The sequence below is a fragment of the Anopheles arabiensis genome, chromosome 3 (genome assembly GCF_016920715.1).
Source record: "Anopheles arabiensis isolate DONGOLA chromosome 3, AaraD3, whole genome shotgun sequence".
Taxonomy (NCBI): Eukaryota; Metazoa; Arthropoda; class Insecta; order Diptera; family Culicidae; genus Anopheles; species Anopheles arabiensis.
This window is the reverse complement of record NC_053518.1, coordinates 10321274-10340492: the sequence shown is the minus strand read 5'-3', so window position 1 is coordinate 10340492 and position 19219 is coordinate 10321274. Positions and strand designations below refer to the sequence as shown.

Below are 19219 nucleotides of genomic sequence, written 5' to 3'. Positions count from 1 at the left end.
CGTGTTTGTATTGAGCGGGATCGGGGGATGTACAGTGTCCAGTAGTGTGGGCTCTCTCATGTGTGTGTGTGTGTGTATTTTCGCTTTTTTGTTCCTCCCGGCGCGGCTGGTCGGTGCACCCTTATTAGATCCGGAACCGGTACAGTGATCACCCCGCTTGTAGTAGTGGTCCCGTTTTAAAGGTTTTTTTTCTTCTGCGTCTCTTCACCCTTAAATGAACGAATCATTTGCGCGGACACAGGCGGCGAACACATTACTGCACGAACGAGAGAAGAACGGCCAACGGTGTGTGCGCGTGCATGCACTTCAGAGGGTTGTATGCACACATACACATGCACACATACACATGCACACATGTACTTTTAAATTCACTGGGGTGGTTGTGGTCCCTTTTTTCAGTGCCACTGTGCTGTGTCTGCACCGAGTGGAAACTCAAGTTCTATTTCCGATAAATCAGTATCTACAGAGGAGGGGAGGGATTGGGAAGGGTTAGGAAGAGAGGGTGTGATCCTTATGGTTTCGATTTCCGCTCTCTCTCTCTTTGCGTGCAGTAATCGTAAAATCCTTCCGGAGCTGGGGCAATCCACTTTTCCATCTCATCACCATGTGTTTTTCTCGCACTGACTGAGGAAATGTAGCAACGACAGGGGAAAAGGGGTGAAAGAGAAGAAGAGGACCACGTGTGTTTGGTGGTGCTGGAAAACGATTGAAATGTATGTTTTTATCCAATTGTTTTCAAGTGATTTATTGGTAGCGTGGAAAAACAGGAATGTGTCATTGTGTGCGCTGTTTGTGCGAGTTTCACTTGGTGTGTGTAGAACAGTGAGGAGATGGGCATGTGATCGTCATCCCTCTCACTCTATCGCTTTTGTATCGTTTTTCGGTGAGGTGCATTTGCTCTACTGGCCCTTTGCCCCCTCGGTGTAGGGTGACATGCGTTGAATTTGTACCTTTTAAACACTGTGTGTGTTACACTAACAGCGGTGGAAGGGTCTTTTAATGTTCCATCCTTCTCGGCGGTGGTGTTTTAAACGTTTTAAAGTTCCAGCTGCTCTTTGGTGTATGAGTGGTTGATTTTTGATGAACAAAATGCTCCTATTTTGTTTTAAATATTGGCTTGAATCTACTGCAACAAACACAAAAAATGTCAATAAAACGCCTAAAAGTATGCAAACCTCATTACAAAAGAATCCAATGTAACGCTTTAGCTTCCCTTTAAGATTTATATATTTATTTTACCAAAGATTGCATACATTCTGGCGTTCTTCATGTGATAAGATGTTGCCAATCACTTTACGACACCCGTCAAATCCCTCAAGTGTGTCAACGAGTGTGCTGTTAGAAGCCATTCCCGAATCCCACACCACGCGTGTACATAGAGAGATCTACCTATAAAACTGCATTTTTATTTGCTTTATCCTTTTTGCTTTGGCCATATCACACTTTTGAGATAAAGACACACGACAGGAGCGACAAACAACAACCGGGTGTGTGTACCATGCAAACATGACAGGCTCAGAGGCACCGTGACAGACATTAGAAAGAGGTGAATCGGTTGGAAAGGAGAGAAGAGGGTTTATGCTCTTCTGTTTGCATTTCGGATTGATCCTGCCGCCGTTTTTGGTCCTTCCGTACAAGTTCAAAAGCACACAAACACACACAGACACAACCACAACCACGCACCCTGTCCCCGGAAATGATTGGTAAAGAAAAAGAGGTTACATCTGCAGGGGAAAAGGGGAAGGCTTTTCTTCCATAACGTACGAGACTACCGAGGAGGGAAAAGGCTAAAAAACCGGTTGCTGCTACTCTGTTGTTTGTCGTTGGCAAACATCCCCCACGTACACACACACACACACACACTGACACACTCAGGCATGGCAGGGCATGGTATGTTGTGGCCGTGCCGAATTGTGCGATAAGAGATGAATTTCCCGTCACAGGAAGAGGACAACTGTTTGCAGAAGGTTCGGCAAACGAGGTAGAACTGTGGTGGTGGTACTGGGTTGATTAGTTGAGAAAACTGTCAAGAACAAATAGGACAAGAGGAGGACACAAGTGGAGAGAAGCAGGCAGTGTGCCGATGTGTGTCTCTTTTGCTCTGATCGGATTGAAGACGGCTTCCCCTTTTGAGAGCAACACACCGGAAGTAATTGGGACAGGTAATGAATACAATTTATTAGCCACTCGATAACAACAACGACGGGAGGATACGATGTGTTTCGGTAATCGAGTTGGCATAACGATGTGTAATCCCAGTACATTGTGCTGAAATATTGTCTTTGAAGAAACAACCTATTCCTTGGTTTTTCGGGCACTTGGCGGCGGCACGTGTGTCTTGTTAAGCTCTTTGCACAACTTCTTCAAAGGGGAAGAATTCGTGGGAAACGATTGACACGTTGGGCATTATTTGTTTTACTGCTTAAAAATGCATTTTCCATGCCATGTGCTGAGTTCCACATTCCCCAAATTAGCTTTAAACTGTGCTCCCGTTACGTCATATTTTAAATTTGGAACACAACAAACGTCTAACGTCCAATGTGGAGGTTTTCCCTTTTTGACAAATTGCCCAACAAATTTGTATTTAATGACCCAAACGAGAATTATCGTCACCCAGAGAGAGAGAGAGAGGAGTTGCCGTTTTAAAAATGCATTTTATGCTCATTACTTCGCAGAACACAGATCTGTCATCTGTGTTTGTGTTACTATCGTCACGAGACACGGAACCCACTTACTGCTGCTGCTGCTACTTTACCCAGTTGTTACCTCTTTTCTGTTTCCAATAGTTTTGGTTCCAATATGTCATCGCAGCTCGTGCATCTTTCCTCGCTAAGGTTTGAAAGCCCAAAAGGTGTTATGGTGTGGAGCACTAGAAGAGGAAGAGATCCCAATACCTCTTCTATGCGGTCACAATGTCACAAATCTTATTGTTGGACCTCTCCAAAGATGCATACTTTTTAATGGTAATTTAATATGTCGTTCTCTCGTTTTGGTGGCGACGTGTTGTCGTTGTTCGTTCGTTGGCTCTTGTTGATGTGGTATAGAAGGATGTTGTCGACAACATATCTTCTGGAATAATTCTGGACAACGGTAAAATAAAGAAGTGGGCCCAGAATCTAATAGAGAAGGGAGCCTGGGAGGATATGCGTGTCTCTCGGTACATGCTGTCAACAAATTCCTTTGCGATCATCTGTACCTCCTCCTCCCTCTACGAAGCCGCAACCAATGCGTCGTCGTGTCTTTGTTGAGAGATATAGTCCACTTTGGAGAAGAAATATTTCCCAATACGTCCTCGTGCATTGGGTCGCGTGCTGTACTTCCCGAATGCATTTTGGTGCGCTGCATCTTTCTCGATGCCGAAGAAGGGGCAGAGAAAGGCAGAAGAAATTGGAGATGTAATTTTAGGAACATTGAAAAAACGTCAAAACAAACACACACCACACTAACCCAACATTGTGTGGTTTCTTGTTGAGGGAAAGGCTCAGAATCCTTGGGACGCGGGAGGAAATAGAAAGAAGATCTGTTGTCACCCGTGAGCGACGTGATGACGGTGTGGGGTAATGGCCAATGTGCGCCTCTTGTGTCGTGTGTGTACCCCGTGTTGTACACACGTTCTGTTGAGTAGAGATTGTGTGTATATTTATCTCAATGAGGAAACCACTAATGAAGACGACGACAGATAGACGGCGGACGGACACAAACGGCATTGAGAGGAAGAAGAGAGGACACAAACGGGCGCGTGTGCCGTGCGACAAATCGTTCGATCTCTTAGTGCCCAAATTTATTTGTTCCTATGTCCACAATTTTGCTGTATCTCAGGTACTAGCCCTCTAAGCAATGATCTTTTTGGTGCTTTTCTTGGGCTTTGGAATTGGAGTACATTCCTTCGTTGTTTCGTTGTCTCAAATAACCTTGAGGGTGTTTAACAAGCAATCATCAAAACAAGAAAACAACAGGAAAACATTTGTTGAACAAGCCCAACATAAGCCACACGATGCTTCTTTCAATACCCGCAAAATGGATTCATTTCTCTCTTGTTGGGAGGCAAGGTTAGGTAGATAAAATAGTACTTTTGTGTGACAGATTGCATACTTTTAGGCTTCTTTGTGTAGATATAGTTTTATTGAAGAAATAATAATAATTTTTCTAATAATATTTTTATCACTTTCTTTCGTTTTAGGTAAATGAAATAGAACTGGACGCAGATCTCGCTTGTACTACTGGCGGCCTCAAACACAGCCTTAACGAACCTCCGGTACAGCAAGCAAGGGGAAATTCTTCCTTATCCCTCGTGAGCCATAAAAGCCGTTTTTCAATTTCAACTAGTAATTAAATTTCGTCGCGGTTTAGAACAGGGAAATTCTCTCAAAACGCGCACAACTGCATGCAACTGGGTGTGTGTATACCATTTCATTGCATTCTGCATTTTCACTTGTTCCGTTGGTGGTGTTGCTCTGGATGCAGTTAGTTCTATCAGACTCGCGAGAGAGCGAAACACACCAGTTGGTGGTTGATGTAGTCATCACACGTTGCCCCTGGAAACAAGAGAAGGGAGAGAGAGAGTGAAGGTATCGATGATTTGATCGTAAAATATTTTATTTCCTCCCCTCCTTCCCGGGCGGCGGGAGTTGTTGCGCATCAGGCTAGGGAATAGAAGAACCACATGGTGGTTTTGGGAGAGGATCACTTTACAGATGGGTAGCAGAAGAACGTATCAAATGTTGGCCTTTTTGATAAGCCATAAGTTAAGGTAGACAGGACTGACTTCATTTAAGAGCGTTTAAAACTTCCTATTTTAAACAACATTCGTAAGGAATCGATTTTCCTCAGCATTTTCCATAGGGTTGTGCTGTAAAATTTACGATCATTTTTCCCAACGTTCCAAATGAAACAAAAACCTGTCACACATGGTCATAGTTTTCGATATTTCGTTAGGAGCAGAGGGCTGCATTATGAATTATGGGACGAGTTTGGTATTGGAAGCCGAAACATGCACCACACATCCGTCGTTCATGGTTCATTTAGCATCCATTATTTAAAACATTATGATCGTTTTTTTCCTCGCCACAGACCCGACACTCTCTCTGTCTCTCTTCGTCATAGTTCAGGGCTGAGATATGATGATAAGTAAGGGGAGAGAGGAGGGTTACGAACAATATCGCCCCGCCGGTGGTAATTAGCGTTCCTATTCTTTCGTCCCACCGATGGATGTTTTTAGTTTGTGAACCGACATTCAAGTGCTGTGCTGTGTGTGTGTTTTTGTCGCTTATCTAACACCACCACTCCCCGTAAATGTTGTGTCGCGCATATTATAAACGGTTAACTATATATGGGAGCGGCGGCGACCCAAGCATATGTAAACGGTTTTTGATCCAGCGCTAGGATAATTATGAAAATTGTCGCTTCTTCTGTATCCGTTTTGCTTGTGTCTGTGTTTCTGTGATACAGCTGTACCCGCTAATAGGTGTATTAGTTTTTACGTTCATGCTTCGATGAGTTTGGTTGCGTTTGGCACGCTTTTCAAAAGCTTCAAACTGGCTTCAACAAACTCATTGGAAAATTACAAACGCAGCTGCGACCAAAACCTCTTCGCGTGTGATTTCATATGAAATCAAGTGTAAATTTATAATGTTTCATATCCGTGCATTATGCTCCCGAACACACACCCAGGAAATGGGTGTTATTGTTATGTATGTGTCTGTTGGTTTTCTAATGCATCGAATTTAGGTTCTCTGTAAGAACTGGTTTTATGTTCTGCTTGCGCAAACTCTCAAGCACTCTTAACGCGTTGCCGTGCTTAAATCATCCTTTTTCCACTGAACCAACACAACATTGAATTGTGGCCTGGTTGGGTGCCTGGTTGGGTGGTTGTGTATTGCCCACAAGCACTACACAAGTCTTTAGGGCACAATTTCTTCCATAATCGGAAAGTGTGTCAAAACCCATATTCTCTCCCCTCTGTCTGTCAGTGTGTGTGTGTGTGGAGACGGTTCCTGGTGAAGTGAGAACGACCCGAACCGCAATTTTGTTGCAGTCCTGAGGGCGAAAACTGCCACCGAACCATGAAAAGGGGGAATGTAGTTTTTGGTCGGGGTAGTGGTGCACCCTCGCTGTATTTGCCAATATTTTCTTCCCCTTCGACGCGCATCCTGGCTTATAATCTAATTTCCACGATTTGTGAGTGATGATTAGATTTGCTTTAGATGGGAGGAAGGGAGGGCAGCAAGAGGCGTGATAAGGCGAGGAAAAGGGAACCTCAACTGCTGCTGCAACTGTGTAACGCCTATAAGAAATGGCAATAGAAATGGAAAAAGGTGGTGTTGGGCTACACTACAAAATCAACCCCGTGAGTCGGGCGAGGGTGGCGCATCGAAGCGGTTTGTGATGAAAATTCCTTACGTCACAAAATGCCGGGAGCGCACCACCACCGACCTAGGGAGGAGAGACGTCTGCTATTTAATCACCACCGTGCAAGAAGCTGTTACTACCCTACTATTTTACTCAACCCGAGAATAATCGATGGTAGAGAAAAGTCACGCAAAAACGCACGCTGAAGAAAGTTTTCACTCCCTGCTGGATACGGTGTTTGTGGGTAAAATGTGCTCTGCTTTGTGGGAAAATGTTAATCTACCTTACACTTTCCTTCATTTTAGGCCGCTTCAATACCATCCCGAAGGCAATGTGGAAGGGAGGGCTCTGGTCAAAGGCAAGAAATTGGAAAACAGGGGAAACATGGCACTTACACATACCCTCACAGAAACCAACACACGGATACACACTGCATGGCTGTCGGATGGATAAATTCGCAACAGCAGCAGGCTTCCCGCCATTAATTATGAAAGACTGCTGACGACCGAACCGCGTCCACCCGCTGTTGGAGCTGGAAAGGCGTCACGGCAATATTGCTAAATTATAATGAGCGACGGACGCTCATTTGGCGGACACTTGCTTTCGACAGTTTGTGATCGAATTTGTGATAGCTTAAAGCTTCTCTCAAGTACGTTCTTGTGAAAATTTGGTTAGAAAATTGACTTTTTAAACTGGTCTTAGTCTCCTTGTTGGTGAAGGGACGTCTTTTTGTCGGCTTTTTGGCAGCATTTCTTAAGCGCCTGTGCTCTCCATCACGTACTTAAGATGCCGCCGGTTGCCGGTAGGGGAAAGTAAACCATACTTCACTTAAGTTTATAATCCCATCGAAAGCTGAGCTGTGCTTGGTGTTGTTGTGAGAGAGGATGGGAAATTTCGTTTAGCATGACACATTTTTCGCACCATTAATTCTAATCAGGAGAGAAGATTGTTAATAAATATCGGCTACCGTTTAATCGTGAGTTATAATAAGACAATTTGTGTGCCTAGAGTAAGAGGAGGAATATTTTAAAGTAGTTTGTTTGAAATTTTAATGCTTATAACGCTCCTTAGATGCTTAGATTGCCAAGACGTACGTCCATACACGTATTTAACTCAACTTTTGTAATTAAACATAAATTATTCCATTAAAATCTCTCATCCGGTATTCTGACCAGAAATCTGTTCCTTTAAGTCGTCCCTCCGTCCTTCTAACTAATTGAGTGACTGTCTTTCGCCCGTCTTTCGCTTCTCTCCAATCGATTTTTACGACATTACGACAGAACACCGATTACAGAAGCTTAACTATGTCGACGTGTGTCTTTTCTTTGCACAGAGAGCCCAGTTTTGGGGAGAAACAGGCTGGTTTTAATTAAATTTTACGGTGATTCTAATTCAAGCAAGCCCCCTACTGCTTGCGCACTGGTTCATAAAACCGGTAGCCGGCCGGCAAATTAAACACGCGGTGGAAATTTTCATTTAAACCCCACCGACAACGACGACGACGGAGATGAGTAAGGGAAAAACAAACCCATTCATCCGCCTTTTCTCCAACCATTCGAAAAGAAAGTCACGTTCCTGGCGGTGATAAAGATAACAGAAACTTCAAACAGAATTCGGTTGTCGTTGTTTTTGTTTGTCCTTGTGTTTGTGTGAATGTTGAGGGTTGAACTTTTCACGGTCCTTTTCCTCTCCACCGGTTGGAGAAGCATTTTCTTCATTGCCGTTTTTTTTCTATTTTATCAAAGGAAGATTCTTTCTCCCCCTCATAATAAATCGGTACAGGACATTGAACCAAATACGCGCGTTCTTTCTCTCGTCCATTTACACATCCAAGTTAGAAAGAGAGACGCAAAAAACGTGGCAAGATTTATTTGAGTGTACCTCTCCCGGAGGTGATGGTGTCTTCTCCAGTGCTCCAGTTATAGCAATTGTAGAAATCCCAAGATGACTTTTCACGGTACCGTCAGTCCTTCTTCTGTCTACTCTCCCCCTAAACGCTTCTCCAAAATTTACCCCAATTCTCGGTGAAGATCTGTTCTGGAAAATTGGAACCGAAGCGGCAATATATAGACTCTTTCGCTTTCATATGCAGGTCAAGTAGAGTCAGTATTGCTCTCTCGCCGTTTGCCCTTTCGGATTGTTTTTGTGGGTCATGAACGATATTTTTATGGCACAAAAAGTGCTTTTGTGTGCCTCTTTCGGTTGTTTGTATTTGGTTGGTGGTGCCATAGGGGAATAACTTTGGTGTGGGTATGATTTATTGCTACTCTTCCGGAAAAACAAGTAAGGGCGGTGGAAATTCCTTTAATTTCTAGAGAAATTCCTCAATTAATGTGCTGGGGACAAATAGTAGCATGGTAAGCGTTAACTAGAACAAAAGGATTCTCTCTCAATACCAAAGTAGGCCTTCTCGTTAGTCAATCTAATTTGCCTGAAAGTATGCAACACGCATGGCAAAACTACTCTAAAAGTGATGTTTGATATTTTGAGATTAATCTCACGATTTGATTACATTTTAAACGGTACAGAAGACTCTTAATAGTTCACATTTATTTCACACCCAATCCGAAGTTCGTTTCTTCCCTCAGCTCCTTTGATCAAAATCATGCTTATTTACGAGATATATACACCATCGTCAGTTGATAAATATCGATCCAAATCACGTCAAAAGATGTAAGCAATGGAAACCCCGTGCCTTACTACTAGCCCCAAGAAGAACCTGAAGGTCTGGTGTGTAATGCACGAGTTTGATGAAGGAAAAGCGCATCGTTGATGGACATCAGATTTGAGTGTATGAAAAAAAAAACCCAAAAACGATCCTCATTTCGGTACAAAAACGATCGACAGAAGACTAAAAAGGGTTCATCAGAGATCAATCTGCTGTAGTAGATTTCATCCCCGCCCATTTAAGTTAGCAGCAGTAGGTCGGTCGGGTCCGGTTGTGTTGTGTTTATGTTATCGTAGTAAATTATTTTCTCTCAAAACCACTCCCGCGGTTGCGTTCTTCCTCGTCATCGTCGTTCGTCGTCGTGTTCCGGATGGCGTGTGTTGTACCATGCATTCGGTCCATGTCTTCTTCCCCTCTAAACGGACGTGTGTTAAGGAGGAAGTATGCAGTTTGTATTTTTAGAAGAACATTAGAGCTCTATCTTCTTTTCAAGCTTGTTGCTTGCCGCACTAGATGTGATGGTAGAACATATTTTCACTTCAAATCTTGTGGTCATCGGAAGATCACAAACCGTTCTCTTCTTGTCCATTTTTCACTCAAAAATCATAGGGAAGATATTGCAAGAGTTTTGTGGATAAGTGCAGGACTGTTACTGCCTTTTCTTCCTTTTCTACTTCTTTACGGATAGGGGAGTTGTTGTAGCTGTTTTCTACTACTGCCCCAATGATCCGGGGATACCGCCGACACGATCGGGGAAATGATGATCATGTTTCCCTTGTGTTGCTGCGCTCTTGCGGAATGTATACAACATCCTCTTTCGGATGTAGGTTATTTCGTGTCCAGTGTTCTGGAGGCACGAGCCCCATCGTACGTGTGGTGCGTGCAATGTGGTGCATTCTTCAAGAAATGCATCCAGTGGGATGTTTGAAATATTTCACGCAGAAAAGCAATATAATTTATTGCAATAATACGACGGCTATTCCGGAGCGAATGGTGGGATGGGTTGGGTATCATCGACACATTCTTCCCATCCATCTCACTCAGTCTTTTTCCCTCCAGATGTGTTGATGTTATGGAGCGCGCGTGGTGGTAGGTCGTCAGATTTCTTCATGGGCTCGTCTTGTTCCTCGTGTTTTGACTAATATCTTGCCACCAGCGAAGTGAGAAACGATTGCGGTAAACGCACATCTGCTCGGTGGGAAATTACTCAACTCTTTTACGCTGCAGCTGCCAGCGCTGTGTTGACAGTTGTGCTGTGTTCTTCGATTTTTCTGGATCTGGGACCAAAGAATGCATTATTCTAACATATTTCATCAATTCTGAAGAGTATGATTTCAACTCTAGTACAACATTATGAACTCCTTCTTTAGTACATACATCTTCTTTCAAAATATTCGTCAGAATAACCGACAACGAATAGGCACGCGCTCTTGTCTCTGTTGCGCGTGTTTACTGCAATCAAAGTATCGTTCGAACACATCAGGATGCATGCTGAAGAGCTGCTTCTGGACAGTGTCAAGAGCGGTTGGCTGTGTGCCTGAGGCTCACACAAGTGAGGGAAAGTGTTTCTACCACTTTGCCTTTTTTCGAAGTGATTATGTTTCTTCTTTCAGAATGAAACTCTTACTCTCCACATCTGTCTATACGATCGGACGCGCGTACGGGCCGCGCACGTACAGGCGCAGATGTGGATCGCTGCCTCGTCCGTTCGCTGGTTGATCGATTTCAAGTAGAATGTTTTCAAATTTGGTTTGAACATTGTTCGTAACTAATATATCGCTGCTCGCGTGTGTTGAATTCTTCCACCGTGGGGTGTTGTTTTCTCTTGCGCTTTCTTCCTTGTTTTTGAAATGTCTGGACATTGGGGGGATAAGACACAAGCCGCCGCCGCACCCCCAGGTCAAAGTACTTGAGTGAGGCAGACAGCCGAAGGATTATGTTACGCCACAACACACGTAACCGCAAAACGCTGGTCATATTGCAATAGGAGAAAAGGGAAGGAAAACCTTCACAGTTGAGACCACCCTAAAGACTTGTTTTCTAACATCTTGAATGGTTAATAGACAGTCTCCTGTCTGTAGAATTCAAGAATAAATTCTGGTCAAATTAATTTAAAATTAATCGCACATAACACACACACGCATCATCGATCACGAAACCATCAACCACGTTTTGTGCGATTAGCACACAAAAACTCTAACCCCATTCAATGTCAAGAACGTCATCCAATGCACACACGCGAGCCTTCTTTCTTTTGCACATTCAATCATTGATACCCGCTTCCGGTGGCTAATTTTGCGGTCGGCCGTTGCCGGCTGCGCGTAACATGATACGCGTAGAATAAAAATGACAAAACGCCGGTCGCGCACGACCCTGCTGCTGCATGCACACGTGGTGTAGTCCGTCGCAGTCCGGGACCACCAAGCCACCACACAGTGGTGTCTCGCTGCTGCTGCTGCTGCTCCATTTAATTGTTTGTGTGTTGCATTGGACAATATTCCTTTGTGAGCTGAACTTCGGAGATACACACCTAATACACGCGGGATCACAAAATCATGCGGTGTGTGGCTGGTATTTTTCATTCATTGTGTTTGCATGCATGCCCTCGAAAAATGGAATAGTAGGTAGTTCACGGTCACGGGCTGTTGAATCGATTGGCGGACCTAAAGTCATTAGAGCAGTGGTTAGAGGTTTATAGAAAAAAAGGAACGAATTCATAATTTTTGGAACTATTTTGATGATGAAAATACAAAAAAACTTTTTAAAAATAGCTTTTTGTTATGAGCATTGCATACTTTTAGGCGTTTTGAACACATTCTCGTGTAGATATCAATATAAACCTAATGCTACCAATTTCTGAGTGTCTTTCTAGGGCAAATAATACTAATCCTACTTTCCCGTATGCCTAAACGAAGACAAATTTCCGCCAGCGATCAAAATACCGTGAAATCATGTGTCAAATACCCTTTTTTCTATCATGGTACAATGGCTGTGATTACTCTTTCCCGATACGGAACAGCGACAGTATCATCAGTCACACTGCATGAAACCATCTTCTCTTAACCTTTATAATCCCTTTATATCCCTTCGTTTTCCATTTGATTGTATGTGACCTTCAGAGTGTGTAATGCGATGTGGTGTGGTGTTGGATTGTTATCGATTTTTTCGCCGGCCGGCTTTCCATTTCGTGTACCAACAGTGATGGAGGTTACAGAAGGCGTTTGTGTATTGGAGAATGAAAGGAATTCTATTAAAGTTTAACCGTTTTGATCGTACAGTTTGATACGGTTGACATCATTGCAATGTGTTTGTTCTCCCGGGTGGTGTTTTCAAAGTAATGCCCTATTTAAATCAAAGTGTTCATTTACACACGAATCTTCCTCCTCGTCGTCTTAACGCCATTTCAACTACAGAACTGTACTCAAGTGGTTTTTTTTTTTGGTGAAATGACTCTCTTTATATCGGTGTAAAACTTCCATTCCATCCTCATCTCGTTGTCGTCTTCCGAGACAGTAGACGCCACGGGCCCGGAGCAAATCGCGTATGGTTCCTGTTTGGCGCCATGATAAACGATCTTATATTATGTTTTACTCGATGAAGATAATGCGTCAGAGAATCATCAGCATCATCTCGTTATTTTAGCCTGGCTGGCAATCTTGGCAGTCATTTTTGTGTGTGCGCCGCCTCATTCGCGCGGACGCGCCCAGTGATTAATGAGGCAAAGTGTGTGGCAACGACCGCAGCAGCATAAAATACACTCACTTTTAGTAGCCGGCAAACGAGAAAGAGTTGAAAGAGTTTGTTTTTATTAGTGGGAAATCCGCCTTTAAAGTGGAGAATCAGCTTACCAGAGAGGAGATACTAGTCAGAGCTTCATTTACATACATTCTTCAATGATAATCTTCATTGTAAAGGCGGGTCTCGTTTTGGTTTGTGAGAGTCTTTCGTGCACGTTTTGGTTAAGATGTTTTACTCGAATATGGTCCAATGATCAGATAATGATTAATGAAGTGGTAGGACAGTTAAGATACACACATAAGGAATTTATTAAAAATGACAAATGATTATTCTTTTATGTTCTTTTCGAAGAACAACAACAACAAGAATTGCATCGTACAGCATCAGGTCCCATGTGTTTTGTCTAACGCCTTCTAAATCCCATTTCTGAAATGAACTTCAAACTCCGTAATGTCTTTTGACCTCCGCAACTTCCCCCTATATCGATGCACAACAGAAGCATGTAATGATACCTCTCTGACCGGCAAGGTCCACACTCCCTCTTCTATTTCGCAATTGATCATCTATTGGCGGGCCACAGCTTTGAAACCTGTGTGTGTGTGTGCACATCACATGTTCAACTAGAAAAAGGCAACATGTGTGACTGTCATTAACCGATCTTAAATGATATTAATTTTATGGCATAATCTCTCCAAGCAAAGCCCTACTGTGGAGAGATGGACACCTAGAGGAAGAGGGATGTGCATTACTTTGATGTGTGAAGTCTCTTGTCCCCTGCGAGGGACACGATTTGTCGTAAATCTCACGCCCTTTTTAACGACTACAACACAAACCCCGTTTTCTCTGTCTGTGGCCGGTTCAAAGAGAGACCATTTTAATATACACTTCGACATCTGTTGCACATAATCGACGTGCGATACTCATTTCTCTGCTGTCTTTGCTAACCTATTTTCTATTTCTCTATTTCTTTTTAGAACACAATAACGATCTGGCTGTGTAAAACACATATCCAACGCCATGAAGGCTAGTAAGCATCCGACCACCCGCGGGTCGGATGCAAGGACAACACCGCTGCTGCTGCTTCTATGCTTGTTCATCGCGTCCCAAGCGAACCTTCTCGTGCAAGCGCAACAATCCCAACCACAGTCGAACGATGTCAATCGCTACAACCCGCAGGACCCGTTTGGTGGCCGACAGCAGTACAACCCACAGTATCCAAGCAGTCAGTACGATCCGAACACACGCACCAACCAAGGACTTCCTCCGTCGCAGTCTTCCGGCACGAACTATCAGCGTGACTACTACGGCAACAATGCTGTAAATGGCAACAACCAAGACTCGAACAGCATCGACAGCAATCGGTTCGGGCAGGACAACCGAAATGTGGTCCTGCAGTCGACGACACCGCGCGATTACTTCAACCGCCAAACGACACCACCGTTCCGCACGCGCACTTCGAACCGCAATCCGTTCTCCAACAACGACTACGCCGCCGGCAACTCGTTCTCCCAGGGCATTACGTACTTTATCGTTGCGTCGAAAATGGTACGCCCGGGGCAGGTGTACAAGGTGGCGGTGTCGGTGCTAGAATCGCACCTGCCGCTTACGGTGCGCACCAGTATTTCGCGCGACGGCGTCGAGCTGAGCAGCGAGACGAAACCGATCACGGTCGGTGTGCCGGAAACGATGCTGATGCGGGTGCCACCGACCAGCGTGGTGGGCGAGTACAAGCTGCGGGTGGAGGGCTCGTACGACAAGAACTTTGGCGGGTACGTGTTTGCGAACGAGACGAAGCTGATCTTCTCCCAGCGCTCGATGACGATCTTCGTGCAGACGGACAAGCCGGTGTACATGCAGGGCGAAACGGTGCGGTTCCGGGCGATCCCGATCACGACCGAGCTGAAGGGCTTCGACAAGGAGATGAACGTGTACATGCTCGATCCGGCGGGGCACATTATGCGGCGGTGGCTGTCGCGCCAGTCGAACCAGGGCTCGGTCAGCCTGCAGTACCAGCTGTCGGATCAGCCGGTGTTTGGCGAGTGGAAGATACGGATTGAGGCGCAGGGCCAGATCGAGGAGGCCCGGTTCAACGTGGAGGAGTACTACCAGACGCGGTTCGAGGTGAATGTGACGATGCCGGCCTTCTTCTTCAACACCGATCGGTACATTTACGGGCGCATTATGGCGAACTTTACGAACGGCACGCCGGTGAAGGGCAATTTGACGCTGAAGGCAACGATCCGACCGATCGGGTTCTTCAATCCGGAAGCGATCAATCAGATGAATCGCGTCGGCAATCTGGGGCGACTGACGAACCTGAACCAGAACGTGCCTTATTATCTGCAGAAGACGAACCCGGATCTGCTGAACCAGTACAACCCGCAGAATAGCTTTAGCAGTCAGATCGGAGGACGCGATCAGGGCGGATACGACGGCGTTGGGCAGGGGTACGACGGGCGCTACTCGTCGAATAACTTCCAGGACTCGTACGTGATCGAGCGCCATCTGAACTTTGACGAAGAGTGGCCGTTCTGGATCAAGAAGCCGGTCGAGAGCGACTCGCAGTGGGACTCGTGGACCAACACGTACCGGGACAGTTTGCCGTATCTGCGCTTCTTTAACGGCACGTACAACTTCCGCTTCCCGATGGCCGAGCTGGCCCAGCTGGTGCCGAACCTGTCCGGGATGGAGATCCTGTTTACGGCGCGGGTTGGCGAGCGGTACTACAACGAGATTGTGGAGGGCTACTCGCTGACGCGCGTGTACAACTCATCGATTCGTATCGCTTTCCTGGGAGATTCACCACAGGTTAGGACAATTTTTTGATGATTTAGTGAGAAAATCTTTACTTATTTGCTTTTTTGCCTTCATTTTTAGGTCTTCAAACCATCGATGCCGTTTACCGTGTACCTGATCGCGGAGTACCACGACGGATCGCCCCTCCCGCTGGATGAGTTCAATGCGGGGCGCATGGAGGTGTCCGGTACGATCGATAGTCGCGCCTCCGGCGGGCGCAATTCCTTCGACAGCCGCGTCCTGCACATGTCGCAGAAGGCGGGCGTGTGGGAGCTGAAGCTCGACATCCGGCACGATCTGAACCTGGAGAACACGAAGCAAACGAACGAATTCTTGAACGAAATCCAATCGATGCGGTTGGTGGCGAACTACATCGACCCGTCGGGCGAGCGAGCCTCGACCGAGCTGCTGTTACTTTCGCACTTCTCACCCAACAACCACAACATCAAGGTGCACACGAGCACGGCGGACGCGAAGGTGGGCGAGTACATAACGCTGCACGTGCAGAGCAACTTCTACATCAAGGACTTCAACTATCTGGTCATGTCGAAGGGCATCATCCTGGTGACGGGGCACGAAAACATGAAGGGCGGCGTCAAGACGATGGCGATCACGCTGAGCGCGGAGATGGCACCGGCCGCTACGATCGTGGTGTGGCACATCGGGCGGTACGGGAAGCTGCTGACGGACAGTTTGACCTTCCCGGTGAATGGCATTTCGCGCAACAATTTCACGGTGTTCATTAACAACCGGAAGGCGCGGACGGGCGAGAAGGTAGAGGTGGCGATCTACGGGGAGCCGGGCTCGTACGTGGGTCTGTCCGCGATCGACAATGCGTTCTACACGATGCAGGCGGGCAACGAGCTGACGTACGCGAACGTCATCCAGAAGATGCTGTCGTTCGATGAGCACACGAACGGGACGTTCAAGAAGACGTGGATGTCGCACGACGGCGATCCGGATGAGCTGGTGTACTATCCAGCGTCGACGTTCGGGATCGATGCGAACAGGACGTTCGATTATGCGGGGCTGGTTGTGTTCACGGATGGAGTGGTGCCGATGCGACCGACGATTTGTGATGCGGCGCTGAACTACAGTGAGTGTTTGAATGGGCGCTGCTATCGGACGGACAAGCGGTGCGACGGGTACATGGACTGTGAGGACGGGACGGATGAGGCTGGGTGTAGCACGCGCAACGAGACACTGCTGGTCGAGTTCCGCAAGTTCCGGTTCAACCGGATCCTGCGCCACTATCAGAACGTTTGGCTGTGGAAGGACGTGAACATTGGGCCGCATGGGCGTTACATCTTCAATCTGGATGTGCCGCAGGTGCCAGCGCTGTGGTCGGTTTCGGCGTTCGGGATTAGTGGGACGCGCGGGTACGGCATGATACGCAAACCGATCGAGTACGTGGGCATTCAGCCGTTCTTCATCAATGTGGAGATGCCGACCGCCTGCCATCAAGGTGAGCAGGTGGGCATAAGGGTGGCGGTGTTCAACTACCAGACGGTGGACATCGAGGCGACGGTGGTGCTGCACAGCTCGCCCGACTATCAGTTCGTGCACGTGGAGGAGGACGGTATAGTGCGGTCGTACAATCCGCGCACCTCGTTCGGCGAGCATCAGTTCTACATCTACCTGAACGCGCAGGACTCGACTAACGTGTATCTGCCGATCGTGCCGACACGGTTGGGTGAGATCGAGGTAACGATCCACGCCTCCACGCTGCTCGGTGCGCATCAGATCAGCCGCAAGATTACGGTGGAGGCGGACGGGCTGCCACAGTACCGCCACCAGTCCATCCTGCTCGATCTGCGCAACCGTGCCTATCTGGTGCAGTTCATGCATGTGAACGTCACGGAAACGCCCATCATCCCGTACGAGATCGATCGGTACTATGTGTTCGGTTCGAATCGGGCGCGCATCTCCGTCGTCGGCGATGTGGTCGGCGCCATCTTCCCCACCATGCCCATCAACACCACGTCGCTGCTGGAGCTGCCGATGGATGCGGCGGAACAGAACATGTTCAGCTTTGCCGCCAACTTCTACACCATCAAGTACATGCGGGCCAGCACGCTGCGCGACAAACGAACGGAAAAGCAAGCGTTCCACTTTATGAACATACTGTACCAGCGGCAGCTGAGCTACCTGATGGAGGACGGTGGCTTCTCGCTGTTCCGTGCCGACTGGAACCAGTCCGCACCGTCCGTCTGGCTCACTGCGTACTGTGCGCAGGTGTTTGGCGAGATGGCGGGGTTGTACGAGTACGAGAACTTTATCTTCATCGATCCGTACATGATACAGAAGAATATGCATTGGCTGTTGCGCCACCAGAAGGAGGATGGCTCGTTCTGGGAGGAAACGTGGCTGCCCGACCGGAAGGCAAACAGTTCCGCGTTCTTTTCGCGCAACGATGTGGTGCGTGAGAAGAATGTAACGCTAACGGCGCACGTGCTCATAACGCTAACGACCGTTAACTTGCCAGCTGGGGTGAGTAGCAATGAAAAATCATTTTATTGTGGTTACTTGGATCGGTTATTTATTTATTTATTTATTTCTACAGAGACTTGCGGCAAGGGTAGCGTTATCACAGCAAAGAGCGTTACAGTACTTGCAGCGCAATTTGGCCACGATAAAGGAGTCCGGTTCGACGTACGAAATAGCAATCGTCGCGTACGCACTGATGATAGCGAAGGCACCGAAGGCGGAGGCCGCTTTTACGATGCTTTCTGCAAAGATGCGATCAATTGGTAAGGATTTTTAGGCCGTCATGTCATTGTAACGCCTAACCAGTGCTGCAAAATGTCATCAGCATCACGAGATGATCACCAACGACAATGAACAATGCACATATCCGTAGTAGCGTGATGCTCATTGCTGATACTCAATGAAAGTGCGTCATGCCAAACGCGACGAATGCTTCAGTCCAACGCGATACTCTGACAAGCTGATGATGATGATGATGAGCTGATGATCAGTTATGAGACGCAAACAGTTATGCTTGGTGACATTTTGTTTAGCACCCAACTCTCGGTCACTCACTTGGTCATGACATTTTCTGTGGGTGATAATCACAATATTCTTGGAATATACTTTGCTTTTAGTCCCAAGCCTATCGTGATATGATCATCGACACAAAATGTCGCGACCAGTGTTGCGAACGGTGACGTTCATCGACATAAAATTGTAAACATTCATTCGATTTGAAGCTTCCCATTCCCATCTCTCTCTGTCATTTGACATTCCCGTCAAAAAATGTCATTTGACATGAAGACATTTTCAAGATACATTCATTTGACATTCGCCAACCTGTATGAATCGTGAACTGTGTCGTATTGCAAACGGCCGTATTCATGTCAAACTACAACAGAGCGTGCGGTGCAAAGGCTTTCATTTCACTAGTTTTTGCTATTTCACTAGAATTCAGCGACGATACACTTCATAATCCTCCGATCGTATCGATTTGTGTTGTTCAAAAAATGTCAAATGACATTCAGACTACATTGTTTACATTTCATGTCATTGCATCAGCCCTGACGGTAGCGACACGAATGAATTTCGTTTAATGACAGTCGTGTCGTGGAAGCATTGAATGTCATCAGCCAAAAATTATTTTGACCGGCTGTTTACGGTGACTGTCATGAAAAATGTCAACAGTTAACAACACTG

At 46.4% G+C, this 19219-nt stretch overlaps 1 protein-coding gene across 2 annotated transcripts in view; it reads left to right on the top strand.

The window, feature by feature from the left end:
- LOC120900871 (CD109 antigen) overlaps positions 1-19219 on the top strand; it is a 34784-nt gene that overhangs the window by 12411 nt on the left and 3154 nt on the right. For both annotated transcript variants that reach the window (XM_040308431.1, XM_040308430.1), the window contains exons 3-5: positions 13729-15562; positions 15632-18040; positions 18114-18300. In XM_040308431.1, the coding sequence (XP_040164365.1) occupies positions 13772-15562; positions 15632-18040; positions 18114-18300 (4387 nt within the window). In that variant the 5' untranslated portion in view covers positions 13729-13771. The remainder of the gene's footprint in view (positions 1-13728; positions 15563-15631; positions 18041-18113; positions 18301-19219) is intronic.